A 23709-nucleotide genomic window follows, 5' to 3' on the forward strand; every position below is an offset into this window, starting at 1 on the left:
TGTAATTCTTACTCTTATTTTCCCTTTAGAGACTTGTAAGAATTTTATTCTACTTGTATAAAACCTAAAACTCGAATCACTGTCCACATTTAATCCAGATGTCCTTTTTTTTCCATTGGAGGGTCTGACATCACTTTAGGGATAATTTATTTTAGTGCAATGAATTATTTGGCCATGATCTGAAATTGTGCTGTTTGAGTATATGGATAGGATATGTGTACAGTGGAATTGGACACCGGCGGCTGGCCTGTACTAGCTGACTTGAGCTTGTGAGACTTGGGCTAAAGGGCTGTTTAATTGCAGTTGTAGGTACTGGGGCTTGGGCTGGAGCCTGGAGATCGCAGGGCTTGGGTCTGAGCTTGAACGTCTACACCACAATTAAACACATAAGCTCCCTGAGCCAAAGTCAGCTGGCATGGGCCAGTTGCAGGTGTCTTAGACTAGATCTACACTGGAATTATCTCAAAGTTGCTAAACTTCTTTTTTTCTTACTGTGAATGGTATCTCTTCAATGCCATTTCTCACAGTCCCCCTATAGGATGGGTGGGGGATTGGAAATAATGTTCATTGCTTTCCCACTCTGATGTTTTGAGTCTCAGGGATGGACTTCTCTTTCACAAACTATTGCAGGTGTCACCACCCATGCCCATGTTGAACAATTACTCAGTTCAAGTCATAGATAAGAAATGGACTTATATTGTCCTATTTTTGAGTGGGTAGGGGTAGATCATGTGTACCAAGCTTTCTTGGTAGCATACTCTTACATCTAACATAGAGGGAGAAATCCCTGTGCTCAACACATTCTTTGCAGGGAAAGTCTGTAGATACATTCCAGTGTGTCTTCCATTTACTGGAGCTCACCAGAAACAGACTTATCACTGACCACTCACAGCAATCTGGAAGTGGCCATATCCCTGAATCTCCAGCCAGTTTAAGCTACATAACCGTTAATGTTTAAAGGAATTCATTCCAACAGGCTGCTAAACATTCTCCTAAAAGCAACTTCTAGTTCCATTCCAATTACTAGCTGGCAGACAAATAGTGTGCATTAAAGACAGGTGCTGTAGAGTGAGCTGTCTTTCAGAATTATAGTGCTTATACTGGGTTGTATGGATCAGCAGAATTTTTTCTCTAGAAGAAACACAGCTGCTGCTTCGAGTGATTGCTCATGTGTATTCCACAATAGATGTGTGTGCTCGCCACATGCATTGATGTGGGAAGCTTTTCCCCTAACAGTACCTGTAGGGGAATGCCCCAGCGACCCCTGGAGTGGTGCCTCCATGGCACGGTATAAGGGGCGCTGTGCACTCCCCCCCCCCCCCCCTCAAGTTCCTTCTTGCTGCCAGTGAAGGTGCTTCGGAACTGCTCTGCTCCAGCTTTGCTTTAGCTCGTCCCCAGAGCTCTTGTTCATTCAGTGTATGGTACCTGTAGTTAGTAGTTTAGTTAGTGCGCCTGGGCCAGGGCATGCCCTGTGCCCTGGGTTTTAAGTCATGCGACACTTGTAGGCAACCAATGCCAGTGAGTGATCTGCCCACAGACTGCTTACATTGTTTGGGTGAAACCCATCTCTGTGATCGCTGCAAGATTTGCAAGTCGTTTAAGCCTTGGACCGAGAGAGAGAGACATTAGGCTCTGGGCCATCCTGATGGAGTCGGCGTTGACCCCAGCTCCGGCATGCCTCTCCGAGTCGGTACGGAGTACCATGGTGTTGGTACTCGGCGACCCACCAGCGCCATCTACCAGTCGGCGCTTGTCCCCATCCGCAGTGCACGCCAAGATGGCGAAGAGGCCTTCTCTGCTGCGGCACTGGAGCAAGACTGTGGGAGAGGCTAGACCCATGTTGGGCAGTCCTCTGTCCCCATCAGCCTGTAGGCCTCCAACTCAGGTCCAGCCTGGCCCATTTGGAGCAGGCTTCCCCGGATGTTGGGATGCCCTCCATGCCAGAGGCCCTGCAAGCGGCTCGGGACATTATGTCCATGCCAGTACCAGGAGCACCGCCAATGTTGGCCCCGTGGTCCAGAGGCAAGCTGCCACTGGGATCTCCGCAGTCACCTCCAACTTGGTACGATCTTGGTTGAGGGAATGTTCCTGACGCCGTTCGCCACTCAGCGACCGTCGGTGCGTAGTCTATGCAGGTTGTCATCGACCACCCACCCCTCCCTTCCCCCCCCCCTCCCCCCGGTTGTCTGGCTGGGTTCCATCTGACAGAGACTCCAGGCACCGCTCCACCTCGAGGAGCGGATACCGACAGGACTGAGGCAGATAACACTAAATGTCTTCGTTTTAGAAGGGCTATCATAGCCAGTTGCGACACAAACATTGACACCATTCTTGTTCGTCTCGCTCCAGGACCCCACTGCTCCCGTAGTCTTGGTTGTCAATTGTCATCACCTCACCATCGCGGATCAGCCCGCCAGAGCCGACTGCAGAGGAGCTGCTACCCGCGGTATCGTTCCTCTACATCAGGGTCATGGTCTCATGGTCAGCACCACTCCCGGCCCGCTGCTCCTCCTGGTCCAGGGACAGCGGCAGGTTGTACGTCAGCCTGACCTCCCTTCGTAGTCGCCCGTCGGTGGGTCAGGCTGAACAGCCTGCTCCGCTGGTGCTACAGCAGGTGCAATGTCACCGAGCCCCGTGGCCGGCACAGTGGTACCAGTGGGCACCGTGGCCCCTGACGCAACCCCCGGTGGGGGCTTGCTCGGTAGCCCGAGCCTTGGATCGGCCTCCCTCTCCCAGCATCCTAGGAAGGAGTCGGTGGGACATGCATCTTCAGCACTGGGCCCAGAGAGCGACCAGGGGGTGGATCTCCGGTGCCAGTGGACATGCAAAGGACCGTCCCTGTCTCCTCGCCCTCGCCAGTGAGGCAATTATAGCCCTTCCTCCCTCTGTCCCGCAGGAGGACTCTAAAGCCCACCAGGAGCTATTGAAAAGGGTGGCATCAAACCTCCAGGCAGAGGAGGTGGAGGAGTCCTGAGACTCCCTTTTTAACATCCTGTCTGCCTCGGTACCAGACAGGGTGGCCTTGCCACTCCATGAAGGGGTGGTGAAAATTTCAAATTCACATTTGCCAAATGTCTTACGGCAAACCCCTGCCTCATTGGCCCCCCTCTCTGAGAGCAGAACGCAAGTAATTTGTGCCCACCAAAGGACATGAATACCTTTACACCCATCCTGCTCCTAACTCCCTGGTGGTTGAGTTGGTCAACCACAGGGAACGGCAGGGCCAGCCAGTCCCTACTCAGAAAAATAAAGATTCAAGGAGGCTGGATTGATCTGGGAGAAAAATTTATTTGTCCTCGAGCTTCCAGTTACGGGTGGCAAACCATCAGGCTCTCCTGGGTCGTATGAGTTCAATCTATGGGGCTCTCTGCCCTAGTTCAAGGACTCCCTCCAGGAGCATGACAGGAAGGAGTTCAGAGCTCTAGTGTAGGAGGGTACAGCAGCTGCCAGGTTAACCCTGCAGGCAGCGTTGGATGTGGCAGACACAGCCGCGCAATCTATGGCCTCTGTGGTGTCCATGAAAAGAGCGTCGTGGCTCCTGCTGTCCAGAGACGTGCAGAGCAATTTGTGCAGTTTGACAGCAAGGCTCTGTTTGTGAAACAGATGGACATAAAACTGCATGGCCTGAAGGAATCCCACACTACACTTAAGTCTCTATGTTCTGGCTCCGGCTAGAGCTAAGTTTAAGCCGCAGTAGGCTCTCACCCAGGCTACCCACTCTAAATATGAGACCCCTTATAAAAAGTTGCAGGACTATAAGAAACGGCCGCAGAGACAGTCTGTCTGCCCCCCAGCCTGGGTCATCCAAAGGCAAACAGGCAGGGAAACAACAGTTTTGATGGGATGCCCGGGGGAGACCTACCAGTTCTCATCAGGGATCCACACTCAATAAAGACAGGTTTCAGAGTAACAGCCGTGTTAGTCTGTATTCGCAAAAAGAAAAGGAGTACTTGTGGCACCTTAGAGACTAACCAATTTATTTGAGCATAAACTTTCGTGAGCTACAAGTGAGCTGTTGCTCACGAAAGTTTATGCTCAAATAAATTGGTTAGTCTCTAAGGTGCCACAAGTACTCCTTTTCTTTTCACACTCAATAAAGCTTCCCTTCTCCAGTCGGTTGTGTGCTTTTCTCCTGGACTGGTTGCGGCTAACCTCGGACCAATGGGTCCTCAGCACCATCTCTCGGGGCTACACCCTCCAGTTTACCTTGACCCCTCTGACGAGGCTCTGCTCGAGCAGGAGGTGGGATGACTCCTTAGCCTAGGAGCAGTGGAAGTGGTGTCAGCAGAGTTCAGATGCAAAGGGGACTACTCCCACTATTTCCTTATCCCGAAGGCCAAAGGGGGGCTCAGGCCCATCCTGGACCTGCGAGGCCTAACCAATACATGGTGAAGCTCAAGTTCCGCATGGTCTCCCTGGCCTCCATCATTCCCTCCCTGGATCCTGGGGACTGGTACGCTGCCCTTAATCTGCAGGATGTGTACTTCCATGTCCATATATTCGAGGGGCACAGACGTTTGTTCCATTTCACAGTGGGGCAGGAATACTACCAATTTACAGTCCTCCCGTTTTGGCCTGTCCACTGCCCCCAGGGTATTTACAAAGTGTATGTCTGTGGTGGTGGCCTACCTCAGGCACTGCGGGGTCCAGATCTTCCCCTATCTGGATGACTGGTTGGTCAAGGGCAGCTCCCGGTCTCAGGTGCAGGACCACATGGTGCTCATTCTGTCCATGTGCACCACTCTGGGTCTGTTGGTAAATGACACCAAGTCCACATTTAGGTCCTGGACGCCATGTTGTCCAGAGCCTCCCTCCCACCGGACAGGTTCAGGACCCTGAAGGGGCTCTTCAATACAGTCACAACAGTGACAACCACCAGAGCGTGTTTCCAGCCCTTGGGTCTCATGTTGGCGTGCGCATGTGATTCATCATGGTCAGACTGAGGATGAGGCCCCTCCAGCTCTCGTTGGCCTCTGTGTTCTCCCAGGCCAGAGACAGGATTGACAAGGTCCTCACTGACAACACGGCCTTGATGTTTTACATCAATAGACAGGGCCCGATCCTTTGCCTTCTGCCTGGAAGCCCTCAGGCTGTGGGATTTCTGTATAGCCACAACATTTTCCTACAGGCCTACCACCTACCAGGCGCCTGGAACTCGCGGGTGGATTGCTTGAGCAGGGACTTATCCTCTCAGAACGAGTGGTCTCTTCACCCTGAGGTGGTGCCCAGACTTTTCCAAGAGTGGGGAACTCCCCAGGTGGACCTGTTTGCAATTTGGCAGAACCGTCACTGTCCCTGGTTCTGCTCCGGGGAGGGGGCTGGGATGGTGCGCTATCTCCGATGCCTTCCTCCTGTCCTTGTCAGGCCAGTTTCTCTATGCCTTTCCCGCTGATCAGCAAGGTCCTGGAAAAGATAAAGACAGGGCCCGGGTCCTCCTGATTTCCCCGGTGTGGCCCAGCATTGGTACAGGACCCTCACGACCCTGGCAGTCGCCCCACCATGGCCATTACCGTCCCACCCGGACATCCTTTCCCAGGACCAGGGCCGCCTCCTTCACCCCAACCTAGCACCACTCCACCTCGTGGCGTGGCTGCCTCAGGGGATAGGCCAGGAGAAAAGGACATGGTTGGAAGGGGTTCAGCATGTCCTCTTGGAAAGCAGGCAACCCTCCACGCGCCGAGCCTACTTGGCAAAGTGGTCTCGGTTTTCCCAGTGGGTGACTGACTGGGGCGTTTTCCCCCATGACTGCCCTGATACAGCTCATCTTGGACTAACTCCTTCACCTTAGAGCCCAGGGCTTGGCGCCCTCATCTGTCAAGGTGCATTTGGCAGCCATATCTGCCTTCCACCTGCCGGTGCAGGGACACATGGTATTCTCCCATGCTATGACTGGCCGATTCCTTAAGAGATTGGTCGTCTCTTCCCGTACGTTAGGCCCCCATCCCGCAGTGGGACCTGAACTTGGTGCTGGCCCAGCTCATGGGCCCCCTCTTTGAGCCATGCTTCTGGTTGCACCTCTCATGGAAGGTGGCCTTCCTGGTGGCGATCACGGGTCTTGGAACTCAGGGCCCTGACCTTGGAGCCCCCGTACATGGTGTTCCATAAGGATAAGGTCCAGTTCTGCCCACATTTTTCGTTCTTCCCAAAGGTGGTCTCCGCTTACCACATGAGTCAGGACATTTTCCTGCTGGTCCTCTGCCCCAGGAGTCCAGCGAGGAACGCCATCTCCAAACACTAGATGTGAGATGGGCTCTGGCTTTTTTATCTGGAGCAGAATAAGCCATTCAGGAAGTCTTCGCAGCTGTTCATTGCCTCGGCCGAACGCATGAGTGGTCCACCGATCTCCACTCAGTAGCTCTCCAAGTGGATCACCTTGTGCATCCATACCTGTTATGACCTGGCGGGAATCCCTCCGCTGTCAATTGTGAGGGCACACTACACTAGGGCACAGGCCTTGTCGGGTGTCTTTTTAGCCCATGTCCCCTTTCAGGACATTTGCAGGACTGCTACATGGTCTTCAGTTCACACGTTCATCTCGTATTATGCAATTGTTTCCCAGACCAGGGAAGATGCTGGGTTCGCAGGGCTGTGCTCCGTCCCGAGAATTTGTGAACTCCTACCCACCTCCAACAGATATAGCTTGGAATCGCCTATTGTGGAATACACATGAGCAATCACTCAAAGAAGAAACGACAGTTACCTTTTCTGCATCTGGTGTTCTTCGAGCTGTGTTGCTCATGTTTATTCCACATCCTGCCCTCCTTCCTCTCTGTTGGAGTTGTCTGGCAAGAAGGAACTGAGGGTGGGAGGGGGGCGCGTAGCGCCCCTTATACCGTGCTATGGAGGTGCCGCTCCAGGGGTTGCTAGGGGCGCTCCGCTATGGGTACAGCTAGGGGAAAAACTTCCAACACCGGTGCATGTGGCAAGCACGCACACCTATTGTGGAATAGACATATGAGCAACACATCTCGAAGAACACCATTTATGGAAAGGGTAAAGTGTCTTTTTTTTGAATGAGACATTTTGCTGGTATGTATGCATGTAGTAAGCACCATACAGCTTCATGGTATAGTGCTTCATAGTGGCAATGTATTAAGCATTTTATAGTGTGGAACAGGAAAAGTGAAGCCTTTAATTGTAGTAGTCTGAACACAGAGTGAACAAGTAGGGAGAACAGACCTTTTTAGGAAGAAAATTTATCACAGATTTGTGTGTAGGGGGCTTTTCTCAGAAGGGCAGTGGCCACAAGGGTGTTATATGAGTAGTCAGCCAAGCTCCCTTCCTTGATTACAGCAGTTTTTCTTGGCTGAAGCTTCAGATACCAGCAAGTTTCTTGTAATGCTTAGTTATAACTTTCTCACAGAATAGCTTTAGACTGAGTTCTTATCTCCCATTTGGGTGGTCATATAGGGTAGAAGATACTGTCGTGTCATTTTTGCCTTGATATACCAGTTGAACCATGAAATGATTACTACTTTTGTGCAATACCTCTAATGGAATGGCCTTGTACTCCTAAATCTTTCACTGGGAGACTACTGGAACCTCAGTGGTCTCAAGGATTTTTGGGCCTCTGTTTGTTAGTGTCTTGAGCACTACCCACCTGTCAGTACCTTGGATCCCCCAGAACTTCCCGTGCCAGATTCTTTCTGGTGGCAATCAGAAACGATTTACATGTGCTCCCTTCCAGGTCTTGGCCCGGTCTCTGCAGTCTATTGGCTTCAGCTGTGAACACCTTTTTTTCCCTTCTTCTCCACCCAAATTAGATAAAATTCCCTATTAAAATAACCCTTTTTGAGAGGGAGAGCTGGGTCTAACTTCCAGCATAATACCATGAAATGTGTCCTGGTGGACCAGTCATTCAGCTTATCTGGAAGGAGCAATAGATACTCCTGTGACATTTTTCGATTTATTTTTTTTTAAAGTGTCAACACTTTTACTTTTTCTTTAATATTTTTTTTCATTATTACTGTGCCTTAGCGGTAGTTGAGGACCAAGGACCCAGCTGCTGTTTTTCCAAACTGCTCCAACTCAAATTGTAGTAGACCTACAACCATCCACCTTGGGATGGGGAGCATCTATACTTTCATTCCTTAACTGCAACACTTAATTATACAGGCTTATACTTCAGTAAACTACCACTGCAGTGAAGTAGAGCCAGAAGTTATCCAAGCAGAATGTTCTGTTCCAGAGCCTGCACAATCATCTGGAAACAGTCCACAAAAGGCAAGTGTTCACTCTGAAGATGTATACTCTTAATGTAACCCTATAACCTATTTCTAGGAACTTGTGTAGAAGGAAGATGTAATAGATAGGGCACAGTCCTGGGATCCTGGAAAACTGGGTTCAGTTTCTGCATAGTCTTAGACTTTGAGAGACTTGTCCAAAGTCACAGTCTACCCAGTGCCTCAGTTTCCCCTCAGTAAGAGGGGGGTAAATACTTCCTCAAACAGACAGTGTGAGGTTGTTGGGTACTATGATAGACAAATGTATAAATCAGCATTAATTCAGCAAGCAACTTTGTTTAACCATTTGGCTTGACTTACAGTGGGAATCACATGAAACAAGGTACAACTTGTTTTTTTAATTGTTAAAGTGAATTTTATTTTGCTTCTAACATTTGTAGAGACAAACATTGGGGAGTATCACACTTGTCTTTCATGTTGAAGACTCATAGTTTAGGAAAGGGCATCATGTCCCCTTCTTGTTGTAGATTCTTAACTTTTGGGACTGAAATTTAACTTGGTATTCAATAGACATCACTTACTCATATTGCCAATTAATAATAAATTCTGGCTTGAGATATGGAGATGGAACGCTTTTTTGGTCAGTGGCATTTCAGGTATGGACAAGGTTACTAGAGGAAACAAGTTAACTGAAATCTGTCCTTCAGATAATGCTGTAAAACCGCAGCCTAGTAACTTTCTTTCACAAAGAACAGAAAAGCTTCATATAACTCCGAGGGAAAGAACAAAATTGTTGTGTAATATATTGATATAGTGTGAATATAAACTAGTTTTTTAGCATTCAGATACTATAAAAAATAAGTGTTTGATAAATATTGACACTTGCCAGTAATCCTGAATGTTTACACTTCAAAGTTTTTAGCATCTGATTTATAGACATGATGGTAGCAATGAACTAGATAATAAAATCAGTATTGTTGTAGATGCATGTTACTGAAAACATGTATTTCAGAAGTCTGTGGACCGAAGCATACAGACAGTGGTATCCTGTCTGTTTAATCCCGAGAACCGTCTAAGAAACACTCTTGTATCCCAAGAGGACTATTTCAAGGTACGGAGTAAAAGCAAACTTTAAAGATTTGACATATAGTTTTTCTTCCACCACTAAATACTATGGTGACAAGTAACTCAAATGCTGATAGACTTGTTCCATTTTTGCAACTGTAGGCTGCTCTGGACCATAGCTGTGTCTGGCTCTGACACTTACGGTGATTGTTTGCTTGCTTTTCTGTAGAGATTTTCGATATAAATATTGCAGTATCATTTGGAAGGTCTTGAATCTTAATACTACTGCCCAAGACAACCTTTGTGGAATCACTGATGTCCTTGATTTGTGGGTTTTAGATTTAACAGTGCAGTATCACAAACCTGCACAAAAACTGCTTGCAATTCAAACTGGCAATATTGGCATTAGCCTTTTCTTCCACATTTTCCTTCAGTGAGAAATAGATGAACCTTGGGTCTGTTGGTACTGAACAAGCAGCAGTTTACTCCCTCATCCAGAGGATGACTTGGGTTCTATAAAGTATGCTCTTCAGATCTGTCATAACTGTATTCTGACATGCAAAATCAGTAAGAGTTGCCACTGCAGCCCTTCCAACTGTGAAATGGAGAATGGTGGCTTGTTCTTAGACCTCTCGGGTCTAAGGCCTAAAGTTTCCAATCACTCTCAGGGTTGCTTTTGTTTTGCTTTGCTTTGCTTTAGGTCACAAATGTGTGTTTGGGCTAAATACAACTTGTGATCACACTGGTATCTTCTGATTAAACTCTCCATTAGGATTTTTTAAGGCTGTCTTTCTGAATCTTTGAATAGTTTTTCAGTTTCTACTGTTTTTGCGGAATAGACACTCCTACTCTATTATCTGAAGTAAAAAGCTTTACGTAGAACGTGGGATTTTGAAGGAGCAAAATTTTAAAATCTGTTTCTGCTTTATGTAACTTACTTTATTCTATTGTAATATCTAGCAATATTGTTACCTTTCCGTGAATTAAAACTATTTTTTTCTTTCCCTCCCTCCACAGGAGAAAAGGGTACATCACTTCAGAAGAAGTAGGGCAGTGCTTAAAAGTGTTTAACCAATGACACTTGAAGACTTACAGTGCCTGTATTCCATTGATTTGGGGTGTTACTGTTCAGTATAGCAATATGTGCTGTACAATTATGTAATCTTATAGAAAAAGTTACTTCAAGTTGAAGTTGTTCATATTTGCATGTTATCTGTTCCTAGATTGTTTTGTTTCTAGTATTTTAAGGATATGATAGACTAGAAAGTTTCAGTATTACATTACTTGGGTTTTGTGCATGTCCTTTCACTTGATGCTAGAATATGTTAAAGTTTTTTAAGGAATTTGTATGGAAAGATTACTCTTGGTTTAATTTGTAAATGTGTGAATTTTCTTCTGGGGTTTAAGGTACAGTTTGCATGTTGCACTTGTTTTCTCTTAAAACACAGCTTAAATGTCTGACAAGTTTAGCTCATTCAAAAGTTGAACTAGAAATTTGCCCAAGAGGTAGTTTTTAAATTGCGTTCTTAATCAGTGGAACAGAAGACCTCAAGTTGTAACTCAGTTGAAGCCCTTCAAGTCTGTACCCGGTGTTATATTGCTGGTTCTCTACAAATAATCCAATCAATGGGGATTACATTTATTAGTTACAGTTTATGCACCTGGAGTCTGAGCATCACTATCAGTTTGATTGGAAAAAGTAATTAAGCGAATTCTAAAATTCCTAGATCTAATTTAAGAAAAACCCAAGAACATAACAAGCTACATTAACTACTCAGTGGGTTACACTTTTTTACTGAGCAAATTTTAACAATGCCTGTATCTTAAAATTGTGGGAAAATATTGACATTAAAATATCCTTATGTTATGTCACACAAACTGTTAATCAAAGAATTTTGTAAGGAAATATGTTTTATAATAATTATGTAGATTTTAGAAAAACAAATTTGTTAGTCTCTAAGGTACCACAAGTACTCCTTTTCTTTTGCGAATACGGACTAACATGGCTGCTACTCTGAAACCTGTAGATTTTAGAGTTTCGTATTTGAAAAACTTAAACAATAAATTTTCTTTTTTGTTTGAGTTGGCTTCCTGCTGGAGATGCTAATTACAGTATTGCAGCTGTTGACACAGGTGTTAAATTTTGTCATTCTAGATTTCGCTGTATTCTCCCAGCAGCCATTTGTTGCAGTACTTGTGCTACATTCAACATTACACTGTTACATAGATTTGTAGTAACTGGATAAAATGTAACTAAAACCAGCAACTAAAGATCAAGGTAAAGAGTTTGTCTAATGAATTAGTTTGAGACTGTAGTACAGTCCTTGCTTTTAGACCAAAGTTAAGCCTCTTCAAAGATGGTGCACTGATCCCTTAAAAATGGACTAACTAAGGTGAGCTGGCAAATTCCAAAGTAATATTGGCTCCGAAAAATAAACCGTATCCAATGTTGCCCAGGGTTGTCTGAACACAAAACTATGGTAACTTCTATTTTTCCCCCCTCTCCAAGTGGTTTCAGGAATAAATCAGTGGGGACATAACTCCTCCATTTGATAAATGATTGATACAAACGTCAGTGCTTTCACACAGCTCCCCCCCTCCCAATCCATTTTGAGTCTACAGCACACATCTAAAATAGCAATAGTCTAGAGCAACCCAGATATAGTTACCCGAAGTCTGAGATAGTGTCGAGCAGTCAGCAGCAGGTTTTTGGTGGCCAGCCTTCCTCTTATCCGTTGGGGAGTGGGATGTCACCCTCTGAGCTCATAAAAAAACTTCTCCAGCTTACACACTCTGACTTACGTTTTAATATGTGCTTTGTTTTGAGCAACCTATCTCATAGTAACCCCTTGCAAACTAACAATTTTCCTACTATCCGCAAAACCACTCTGGTCATAACATCAGCAAAAACTCAATCAGGAACACCTAGATCCATGGTTAACTATCCACACTTCCTCCTGTTCTCATGGTTCTTCCAATTCTATTTCTGTATCAGCAAAACTGAAGCTGCAGCTATTTCATATGTTTATGCAGAGCTGTTATTCACATTGGTGATCTCACTTCTAGTTAATGATGGCTAAGTACACCAAAATGGCTGTGGTTTTGTCAAGTCACTTTCTCTCATAACACCAGCTATTAGTTGCCACAGCTGAGTATGAAGTGGGGAGGGAAGTGATGTTCTGGGGCCTTAGGCGCTCCAAGATGTGACTGTGTACAAAAGTGTATAGGCACTGCTTTGAAGTGTGACTCAAGTATATGTTAGTAAACATCCAGAAGAAAGCATCTCTGGGTATCAAATACAGGCTTTTCAGGGAGAGGTTTTGAATTATCTTCAGGTACCAAGTTGTGCCAGTATTTAAAAAGGGTAAATGGGATGCCCAGGTAACTATAAACCAGTTAGCTTGACATCATTCCCAAGCAAGATAATGGGAAGATTGACATGGGACACATCCACTAAAGAATTGAAAGGATGGTAACATAATGGCAATCAACATAGTTGTGTGGAAAATAGGTTTTGTCAAACTCGATATTGTTTTTAATTGAGATTACAAGATAGAACTAGCTACATTGAGATTATATACTTAAATTCTTTATGATTTAGTCTTAGTATTACACAACATACTAATTTTTTTGTATAGTTCTAACTTTTCAATGTAGCCCATATTACATGGATTAAAAACTGATGGATCTCAAAGTAATTGTAATGGGTTATTAGACTATATGGGCGTGTTTCTAGTGTGGTCTCTTAGAGATCTGTTTTTGGCCCAGTGCTATTTAATATCTCATCCAAGATCTGGAAGAAAACAATCATTGCTGTTAAAATTGAAGATGAACATTTTCAGTGATAAACAACAGAGGACAGGTCAGCTATAGAGGCCACTCTGGATCATTTGGTCAGGAGGGCTTAATTGAATGTGTGCAGTACTACACCTGGATGCAAGGTCACATACAATATGGGAGATGGTATCCTTGAGTACAGTAGCAGTGAAAATAATTTGGGGATAATGGTAGATAAACAGCTGAACACAAGCTCCCATTGTGTGCTATGGCCAAGAGGGCTTATACCTCTATGGATCATGTAAGCTGGGAAGAACAAGTAGGAGAATGGAGGTGGTATTACACTGCATTTGGCATTAGTGAGACTATATAATTGAAATGCTGTGTCCAGTCTTGATGTTAGCATGTCCAAAACTATTTTGAAAATTGGAAAGGTTTTGTGATGCAAGAATGACTTGAGGTCTGGAAAACAAAGCCAATAAGTCAGAGACTTAAGAAGTTCAGTCTATTTTATTCAAAAGAAGGTTGAGGTTGACTTGATCTATCTACAAGTACCTGCATGAGGAAGAGATTTCTGGGAGTAGATAGTTCTTTAATCCAATGGAAAAAGGTGAAATGAGATCCAATGGCTGGAAGCTGAAACTAGACAAACTTGGGTTAGTAGTGTATGCATTTTTAACAGGATAATGAATTGTTGGAACAACTTACCTAGGTATATGGTGGATTCTCCATCATTTGAGCTCTTTAAGATGGGATATCTTTTTAAAAGGTCCCAGGCCACAACCAAAATGTAAAATTATATGTTTTGTTGCATGGTGACCTATAAATGACACTATGGCTGACAACTAATAAAACCTGTTTAGGGTGTTTCCTCATTATGAATAAAAAACTTGGAACAGATTAGTAGGTTGGCTTCGTTGGCAGAATTGCTGAGGGGCTACTCTCTCTCCTGCTTCAGAACTTGTGTGGAGATATTTTATAGGCTTATGAATAGCATGAGACAGAGCTGACACCATTCCATGCCTTCTGGTGTGTCGCAAAAGATTTGCCTTTCTTACTCTTGAAAAGATAAAATCTGATCACTAATTTGTAATTTACTCTAGTTCTCATCAGTAGTAAGTTACAAACCATATGCTTCTGAGCAATTTTACAGTAATTGAACGTGATTCCCCTGTACTTAACTGGGAATTCTCTACTTTCTGTATTTTGGGATTCTTTGTTCCCTGCCGCTGTCTTAAGCAACTAAACACTGTGCCCTTACCTTTGTGACTCAAAATCATAGATTTTTGTTAAACTTTTCCTTTTTTCCCCCCAAAGGTAATTGTTTTTTCATTAATGCAAATTTCATTTAGCTTAACATTTCTGGTTGCAACTATAAGAAACTACTTACAAAATGAGATTAAAAACCAAAGTAGCAAAACCTCCAAAAGTATAAAAAGAAGATATCTACATAGAGTACATAGTGTTTATTTGATAGTCTTACCAGTAATACCATCTGGTGAGTGTTGATTGTTCTGGATATGAATTGTCCTTACAATCATGCTGTGAAGATTTTTTGTGGTGAAATGCATAGTCCAGGCCTTACGAGTGTCATTTATTTTCTCTTCCATGCGATAGCATTGTGCTGCGTCCCTGAGCTATTTCTTATCCATAGAAAATTTTGGGGGGATTGTTTTGTTTTTTTTTTATTCCCATCTGGGAATTGTACATTTTGTAGCATACACCAATAAAAGTAACAAGTAATAACATATACTTTTTAATGTTCTTTGGAAGACACAATAACCATAACACGGGAACAGTAGGTAAATCTCTATTGTACATTGCATTCAGGAAGTTTAAAACCTCTGTTTAGTATGGCTGTAGTTGAGGGCATTACCGGAATATACACACAGTAGAGCGTCTTGCAGATTTGCACCAAATATATAATCTGAGTGGATTGTTAATGTGCAACACTCAGTCTTGTGTGTTTAATCTCATTGATGTTTACAGGGTCAAACATTTTTAGCAATGAAGGAAATAGTATAATTTCCCAATACAACCTTGAATGGAAAATTAAGCTATTTTTTTGGTAGCATCCAAAATGTGCTAGGGACTTCAGAAATGGATGAGAAGACAGACCCTTCCCCAAAGAGTACTTAGACAAGAGAGGTAAATATACCATCATAATGTTAGAGCTTGTGTTAAGTACACCATATCAAGTTTTTATTGTTACTTTTTCTCTTGGTTCCATGGCCGGGTGCCCCCAACCAACCTGCTACACTGCTGTGGCCCCCATGCCTTCCTTTCACAGGCCCCACCATGTGAGACAGATTTACTCTGTATCAGACAGAAGGGCACTATCTGTCTACATTAGAATCCTACTCTGTGTCTGATATATACATGACGTCGACACTAAAAGGAAAAAAGTATTTCCATTTCAGGTATTTGTATGTTTAAAAACAAAGATTTTGCTAAATTCCTTGTGACGTTTTACGTGAGAGGGATCTAATACTTGAAGATGTAACTTGTAAAGATATGTTTCTTTAATTGTGTTTCACATCACAGGGCTTGCTTTCTTATGTATGACTTAAAGCAACAGATGGTCTGTCTTCCAAATCTGCTAATTAAAAGGTATACAAGCTGCAGCTATTCACAGGTATATCTTGGTGGACCTAATATTTCAAGGCAAGCACAGCATATTGCATGTTGCTAAATATGGGGTGTTTTTTCCCCGTGTCTTCAATTGGAGATGAATGCTCTTCAGTCTTAACCTTGATGGCTTGATGTATCAAGTGTTGCTCCTTTTGGAGGGAGGTCTCTGAGCAGATATTTGGGTTTCAGAGGCACTTAAAAAGGCAAGCTTAATTCATCTTGCTGTGTTGGGGTCATTTTTATTTAATGATTCTGAACTCCAGTGGGAATATTTGAAAATATAATCTGAATCCAGTGAGACTACTGAAAATTGGAGAAGGCTCACAAGGCAGGTGTAGGCTGCAATTTAAGACCAGACTCAGAGTTGATCCCAACTCCCTTTTGTCTACACACAACTCTCTCTGATTCTGTCTTGGACCTAAATTGCTAGGACCCTACGGGGCTGAAGTGTTCAAGCCTTAGTCAAACTGGGACCTGGGGTTTAAATTCAGTTGCTTTGCAGTGCAGACACACTTTCCCCTGCAGCTGAGGTTCTGGGACTCTGCCAAAAGTATCCCAGAATCCCATGAGCCAACTTCCTTTGTCCTCTTGATTCCAAGAATCTCTAATTGACCCCAGGGAAATGGAAGCATCTCCCTGTGGTGTAGAGCAACAGGTCTGAGAGTCAGTGTTCAATCCTTCCGTTGTCTTCTGAACACTGAGCTGCAAACACTCATCAAAGAGCCTTCTGTTTAGTCTCCATTGCAAACACAAGAAGTCTTTTGCAAAGGGTGCTGTTCCAGGGTCAGGGGAGCATAGCCAGACTTTGGTAAATTTCTGGTGCAGGGCCAGCAAATCAGTGGACTTAAGCAAAAGTACCAGGAATGACTATACATACTAGCAAATAGGGAAGAAGCTGGCAGTGTTGCAAATTTACTAGACCAGTGACCACTGCAGGCAGTGGAATAAGTGGCTCAAGACTGAGTACTGGAAAACCAGGGATGAGAACTGCAAAGTGGCTATATCATGACCATTCTATGACCTCTTGTTGGGTAGTGGGCCAAGCATGGAGCCAATGGTGCATGATGACTTGGTCAGCCTGTATGGTGCTCAGCTGGGCCCAGAATCCAACATGGGGCCTGATGGGAGCCAGCAGTAGGTGCCAGGTGAGGATAATGCAGTCACTCTTGCTGAAACCAGTCCCAGAGGAGGCTTTGCAGTACAAGGAGCAGCAGCAGCATATCTTTGGGATGTACGCATAGGAGCTGTTTGAGCCCCCACCCCAAAGAACAGCCCAAGGTAGAACCTGCAGTAGACACAGAAGGGCCAGAAGTGACCCCTGAGTCCAATAAGTTTCTAGCTCTATTTTAATGTTAATATAATAATGGGAGTGTAGGGAGCCAGGGTGGTTTCCCTCCGAACCAGAGGATAAAGAGCCACCCTCTCAGCCTGAGTGGGCGGGGCAGGACCAAGCTTACGCCAATCCCCGGAAGGGGAGGGATGGGACAGGAAGTACAGAGGGCGGGGCCCTTTGCCCAGTGAAGGGAGCACCAGGGAGGGAGACGGACACAGGCTGCTGGCTGCTCCCTTCAGACCCTGCTGCCGACCCAGGGGAGGCCCTGGGCCAGGAGAAACCTGACCTGGAGGAAGGACTGAGGCAACCAGGACTGCCCGCCGCCGAGTACCCGGAAGGCCTGGAGGGGCCAGGTTGTAACCCGGGCCAGCGTGAGCCTGACACGGAGGGGGAGCTGGAGCTGCCAGCAGCGGAAAACCCGGACGAGCTGGAGGGTCCGGAGAGGCCCGCTTGAGAGACCGGGTAGGAAGTAGCCCAGGGGCAGAACTGCACCATGGGGTGGGTGTATTTGGTCAGCGGGGCGCGGATGGTTCCCCGCTGACCCAGCGGCGGGACCCTCTCCTCCCGTCGCTGTCAGGGCCCTGGGCTGGAACGCAGTGGAGTTGGGTGGGCCTGCGTTCCCCTACTCCGGCCAACCCGCCTTGGGTAGCAGAATCCCGAACGCCGCAGCCTCGGGCGGGCGCTCCCCTGCCCGAGGGGCGTGCCGTGGCCTCAGGCCGACACACCTTCTCCGCTAATTCCCCAGTGACTGAAAGGTGTGACTAAGGCCTGCCAGTGGGACAGTAGCTCTCCATCACCGCCTAGAGGCTCGGTGGACCGATTGAAACCTGTCACAGAGAGATTTCTGTACTATGAACCAATGCAAAAGTCGTTAGAAGCCCTGGCTAACAGCATGTACTACATCTGCTCATGATGGATTGTATGCCACCGGCGGCTTGCTCCCCCTCCCCAACTTTGTGGAATTCAAAATGGCAACCAGGAAATGCAAACAGTAAAAATGCCTTGAAAGCCATTTTTTTTTCTTCTAGTAGATGCAGCTGTGTATACCTCTTAAGTGTGGGCACACCCAGTGCACTGGAACCAGTGAACTTTGCCTAGCATTATTTGTAGAGGGACAATGTTTGTGCCTCCTGGCCATAGCTCCTCTCCTGGCTATATGAGGCAGCACTGCCCCCCAAACCGCCCTCAGTTCCTTCTTACCTCCCATGGCTGAAATCAGAGCTCTGTCTGGTTTCTAACCTCACAACCTCTATATTTCTTAGTGACTTTTCTCTACTTGCATATAGTTAGGTTTAGTATAAGTATTTCCTGATGATGCCCTCATAGGGGTTTAAACATTCTGTCATTGTTGGGGGATCTCTCCCCCACCTGATCCCCACACATGGTGCTTGCTGTGTATAGGCAAAGCCCATGACAAGGAGTAGTGTTTGATTTGCAAATTGTTCATGAAACGGACTCAGGTGACAAGGGATCTTTGTCTAAACCAGCACTTGCTCAAATAGGCCATGCGCCCTGCTTTGGATCAGAGGTCACTCTGGGTCCTGGGAGTGCTGCTGCAATAAATCCTGGAACTGCATGCTCTGAAGAGACGAAGAAGTCGCTTCCTGTTGAGTGTATCAAGGAAGAAGTAATGTAAGACAGATTGTGGCCATTCCAGGTTGTGTGCAGACTCATCTGTCTTGTCCAGAAGGACTACAGATTGGCATGGTATGAATACTGGGATGTGAGATGAAGCAGATTCCATCAGCTGCTCTCAGGTACCATGCAGGGAGGTCAGAGACCCCATACTATCAACTCCAATTCTGGCCCCGGGGAGACCAAGGGCAACAAGGGTAATGTGGATACCAGCTGTTTCTGTGCCAGCGGCATATCAGGATGCAATGGACATCTGCTTTTCTGTCCCAACCTCTCTTGGTTCAGGACTTTGTCAGGGCTGCATCATTTACAGCCCTGTTGGTGGGAGGAGGGGCACTGAACCTGTGGGTCAGTTGGCCCCAAACCCCACTGTTTTCCTTCTACAGTCAGTGGAAGTGGGGCTGGTGCTAGACTCAGCGCAAATTGCCTCTTCGGCACCCCTGATGTTGGTGCTGCCAATGTTACTGTGGCGGCACTCACCACCATTGCTTCAGCACTGTTAGTGACCTCTGTACCACTGCTGGGGTTGACACCACTTCCGGCACTGGAAACAATGGGAGTGTACTGGCTGCCACCGTTGGTGCTAGTTTCCTCTCCATTTTGGGCTACCAGTTTAGCAGACCAGTAGCTCACATCCCCAGGGTTGGCTCCACCATTATCCTCTGAAGCCTATCCTCCTCCTGTTCTCCATCACCTGATGCACATCTAGGGTTGTTCCTGGAGCACTGTGGGTATCTGGGTTGGTGCTTGCCCCAGTCAGGATGGGGGCCCCAGCCTGGTACCTACTGGGCACCAATGCCCTATCCATACTAGTGGCCTCCATGGAATCTATGGGATGCTCCTTGGTCACAGATGTCCTACTCCTCATCTCACTGTAAGCAGTGATCCCTGAGCAGGCATGTAGTGGTGACCATCGATCCACCATAGGCCCAGGTACCAGTGAACCTTCCCCTTGTGGAGCCTTCAGCGTCATGGAGCAGGATCCAGCTCTGGCACAGTTAACTGCTTTGTCTTTGTCCCTGGCTAATTCTGCAGTACCTAGTTCTTTCTCCTTTTGGTAGCAGAGGATTTCAAGGTGTACCAGGACCTGTTGTGGTGCATGACCACTTCCTTGAGTATTCAAGCAGAGGTTCTGCAGGAGAAAACCCATAAGTTGTTGGATATCCTGCAGCCATCTGCCTCTGGGAGAGTTGCTCTCCTTATTAACAGTGGGATCCTAGAGCCTATTAAGATTTTTCTGGAGTATGCCAGCTTTGGTACTGTCTACCATGAAGTGAAGGGAGAGATGCTACTTTGTGCCAGGGCAAGGATTTGAAGCTTTTTACTTGCATCTGTCCCCAGATTCCTTGGTCATAACCACAATGAAATAGAGCCCATCAGGACAGATTTAAGTCCATTCCATCTCTGGAGCAAGGAGATTTTTGGTTCTCGGCCCTTGACGTAAAAGATGCCTACTTCCACATTTCAACCTGATCATCTCCCAGGAGATTCCTCTGATTTACCTTTGATCAGGACAGAGTGCTCCCATTCAGCCTCTCATTTGCACCCAGGATATTCTCCAAGAGCCTCTCAGTCATAGCAGCACATTCATGAACATTAGGTATTGTCATTTACCCATACCTGGACGACTACTTTCTCCAGACTCGTTCCTTTAAAGCCACCCTGGAAGCCACCCAGAGATATGCACATATTTGCTCACTGGGTCTACCCCTCAATACCCAGAAATAGACCTTGTCTCCAGTACAATGTCTAGAGTTTATGGGGGCTGAACTCGACAAAGTGCAAGCAAGAGCATTCCTCCAGCTCCATGGATTCCACACCCTGATGAGTCTCATAGACAGACAGTCCAGGCTAACCCACAAACAACGGCCAGGAATTCAGCTTCTTGGACACATGACGGCATGAACACTTGTGACCCCACACCCCAAACATCATATATGAGATGTTTTGGATATGGCTCAGATCTGTCTACTGTCCCACAAGGACAGGCTAAACAAGCCACTGTTAATGCCCTCTAGGGACACTCTCTCACTTGACTGGTGGAAAGAGTCATCCAATGTCCATGCAGGCATCCCATTCACACATCCCAGCAACACTGATTCTAATAACAGATGCCTCTCTGGAGAGCCCACCTAAACCACTGTAAAGTCCAGGGCAGGTGAGTAACTTCCTCTTCTTTGAGTACTATCCCTATGGGTGCTCCATTGTAGGTTACTTCACAGTAGTATCCCCCATGGAAGGCTGCGACTTTGAAGTGGAGTCTGTTATTGATGATAGTACTGTGGATCTGAAGATGGTATCAGAGGTTGAGTCTCGAGTAATCAGGTAGTGTTCCACAAAGGTATGGGTAGAGGCCCAGATTGCTGCCTTGCAGATTTCTGAGATGGGAACATCTTTAACAAGCACGACTGAAGTGGAAACGGATCTTGTGGAATTCATGAGGATTCCTGATAGGGGCAACAGGTTATGTGCATGGTAACAGTGGTTAATGCAACTGGAGGCCCATTTTAGAGTGTCTTTGAGCTGATATTATGGAGCCTCTGGATCTATGATGCTTCCCTTTGGCCTCTTTTCTGCCCCTCAAGTTTTTACCAAACTTATGGTCGTGGTGATTGATGTACCTCCAGAAAGGAATCCACATCTTCTCATACCTGGATGATTGGTTACTGTGGGGAAGTTTTTTTCCCACATTCACATTGTACTGTGTTTGCTTGGCCATCTGGATCTCATCCTAAACACTGGAAAGTCAAATTTGGTTCCCATTCAGAAAATTGAGTTCTTTGGGACTGTAGTAGATTCTGTTTGAGAACACTTTTGTTGACCAACCGTTTTCAGGCAATTTGGCACCATTGGCTCAGTTTGCAGCTTGGGCTCAGACTCTTGGGCCACATGTCTGCTTGCATGCCGGTGCTCCAGTTCGCAAGGTATCAAAACTGATCTGTAGATATCTCCAACGGGACTTCAGTTTTGCCATACAATAGAGTAGTACCCTTTTCTGTTTATGTACTCCTTGAAGAGGGCAAATTAAAGGCACATGAGTCCCATCAGTTGCCCCAGCACAGTTTGGAAACCTCATTCTCTGACATCCATTCACAGATCATGCTCTTTAGTAGTTGAAAACATCCTGGCTTCCAGCAGAAAGGGCTCCACTAGACTGCTAAATGGAAGAGGTTATCTGAGCATTCAAGAATCATTTTGCTTCTTCAGAAGCACTACTGGCTGCCTTCCTGGACTTCTGCCTTGTCTTAAAGGCATTCAGACCTTTTTCCTCAGCTGATTCAGAGTACACCTGGCAGCCATCTCCACCCATCATCCTTTGGCCACACTGTTTTCTCTCATCTGACAGTGCTTCAGTTTCTCAAGGGTCTCTTCCATGTCATTCGACCAGTCAGGGAGACTCTGCCCTTCTGGGACCTTCTCTGAGCCCTTGGTACCAGGTATTTCTGGACACAGAACTTGCTTATATATGCCAGATGTGTTCATCATAAGATCATTTAATGCTCTGCCAGATGTGGCTGGGTTTAGCTTAAATAAGGTATTTTATGTAAGTGCCACCTAGTGGCACACAGTAGAATACAGGTTTCAGAGTAGCAACTGTGTTTGCCCTGGTCTACACTAGGACTTTAGGTCGAATTTAGCAGCATTAAATCAATGTAAACCTGCACCCGTCCACACAATGAAGCCCTTTATTTCGACTTAAAGGGCTCTTAAAATCGAGTTCCTTACTCCACCCCTGACAAGTGGATTAGCGCTTAAATCGACGTTGCCGGCTCGAATTTGGGGTACTGTGGACACAATTCGATGGTATTGGCCTCCGGGAGCTATCCCAGAGTGCTCCATTGTGACCGCTCTGGACAGCACTCTCAACTCAGATGCACTGGCCAGGTAGACAGGAAAAGAACCGCGAACTTTTAAATCTCATTTCCTGTTTGGCCAGCGTGGCAAGCTGCAGGTGACCATGCAGAGCTCATCAGCACAGGTGACCATGATGGAGTCCCAGAATCGCAAAAGAGCTCCAGCATGGACCAAACGGGAGGTACGGGATCTGATCGCTGTTTGGGGAGAGGAATCCGTGCTATCAGAACTCCGTTCCAGTTTTCAAAATGCCAAAACCTTTGTCAAAATCTCCCAGGGCATGAAGGACAGAGGCCATAACAGGGACCCGAAGCAGTGCCGCGTGAAACTGAAGGAGCTGAGGCAAGCCTACCAGAAAACCAGAGAGGCGAACGGCCGCTCCGGGTCAGAGCCCCAAACATGCCGCTTCTATGATGAGCTGCATGCCATTTTAGGGGGTTCAGCCACCAGTACCCCAGCCGTGTTGTTTGACTCCTTCAATGGAGATGGAGGCAATACGGAAGCAGATTTGGGGGACGACGATGATGATGATGATGATTGATGATGAGGTTGTAGATAGCTCACAGCAAGCAAGTGGAGAAACCGGTTTTCCCGACAGCCAGGAACTGTTTCTCACCCTGGACCTGGAGCCAGTACCCCCCAAACCCACCCAAGGCTGCCTCCTGGACCCAGCAGGCGGAGAAGGGACCTCTGGTGAGTGTACCTTTTAAAATACTATACATGGTTTAAAAGCAAGCATGTGAAAGGATTACTTTGCCCTGGCATTCGTGGTTCTCCTAGATGTAGTCCTAAAGCCTTTGCAAAAGGTTTCTGGGGAGGGCAGCCTTATTGTGTCCTTAATGGTAGGACACTTTACCACTCCAGGCCAGTAACACGTACTCGGGAATCGTTGTAGAACAAAGCATTGCAGTGTATGTTTGCTGGCATTCAAACAACATCCGTTCTTTATCTCTCTGTGTTATCCTCAGGAGAGTGAGATATAATTCATGGTCACCTGGTTGAAATAGAGTGCTTTTCTTCAGGGGACAGTCAGAGGAGCCCATTCCTGCTGGGCTGTTTGCCTGTGGCTAAACAGAAATGTTCCCCACTGTTAGCCACAGGGAGGGGGGAGAGTTGAGGGGGTAGCCACGCGGTGGGGGGAGGCAAAATGCGACCTTGTAACGAAAGCACATGCGCTATGTATGTAATGTTAACAGCAAGGATTACCCTGAAAGAGTGTAGCCACTGATT

The 23709-nt window shown here is 46.2% G+C and overlaps 1 protein-coding gene across 1 annotated transcript in view; it reads left to right on the top strand.

Annotated features, from left to right (window-relative positions):
- Positions 1-10319, top strand: part of DAZL (deleted in azoospermia like) — a 36326-nt gene extending 26007 nt beyond the window's left edge. The window contains exons 9-11 of the mRNA XM_073329526.1: positions 8116-8223; positions 9196-9294; positions 10266-10319. Coding sequence (XP_073185627.1) covers positions 8116-8223; positions 9196-9294; positions 10266-10319 — 261 coding nt within the window. The remainder of the gene's footprint in view (positions 1-8115; positions 8224-9195; positions 9295-10265) is intronic.
- Positions 10320-23709: the final 13390 nt, after the last annotated feature.

Source organism: Lepidochelys kempii, chromosome 2, assembly GCF_965140265.1.
Source record: "Lepidochelys kempii isolate rLepKem1 chromosome 2, rLepKem1.hap2, whole genome shotgun sequence".
NCBI lineage: Eukaryota > Metazoa > Chordata > Testudines > Cheloniidae > Lepidochelys > Lepidochelys kempii.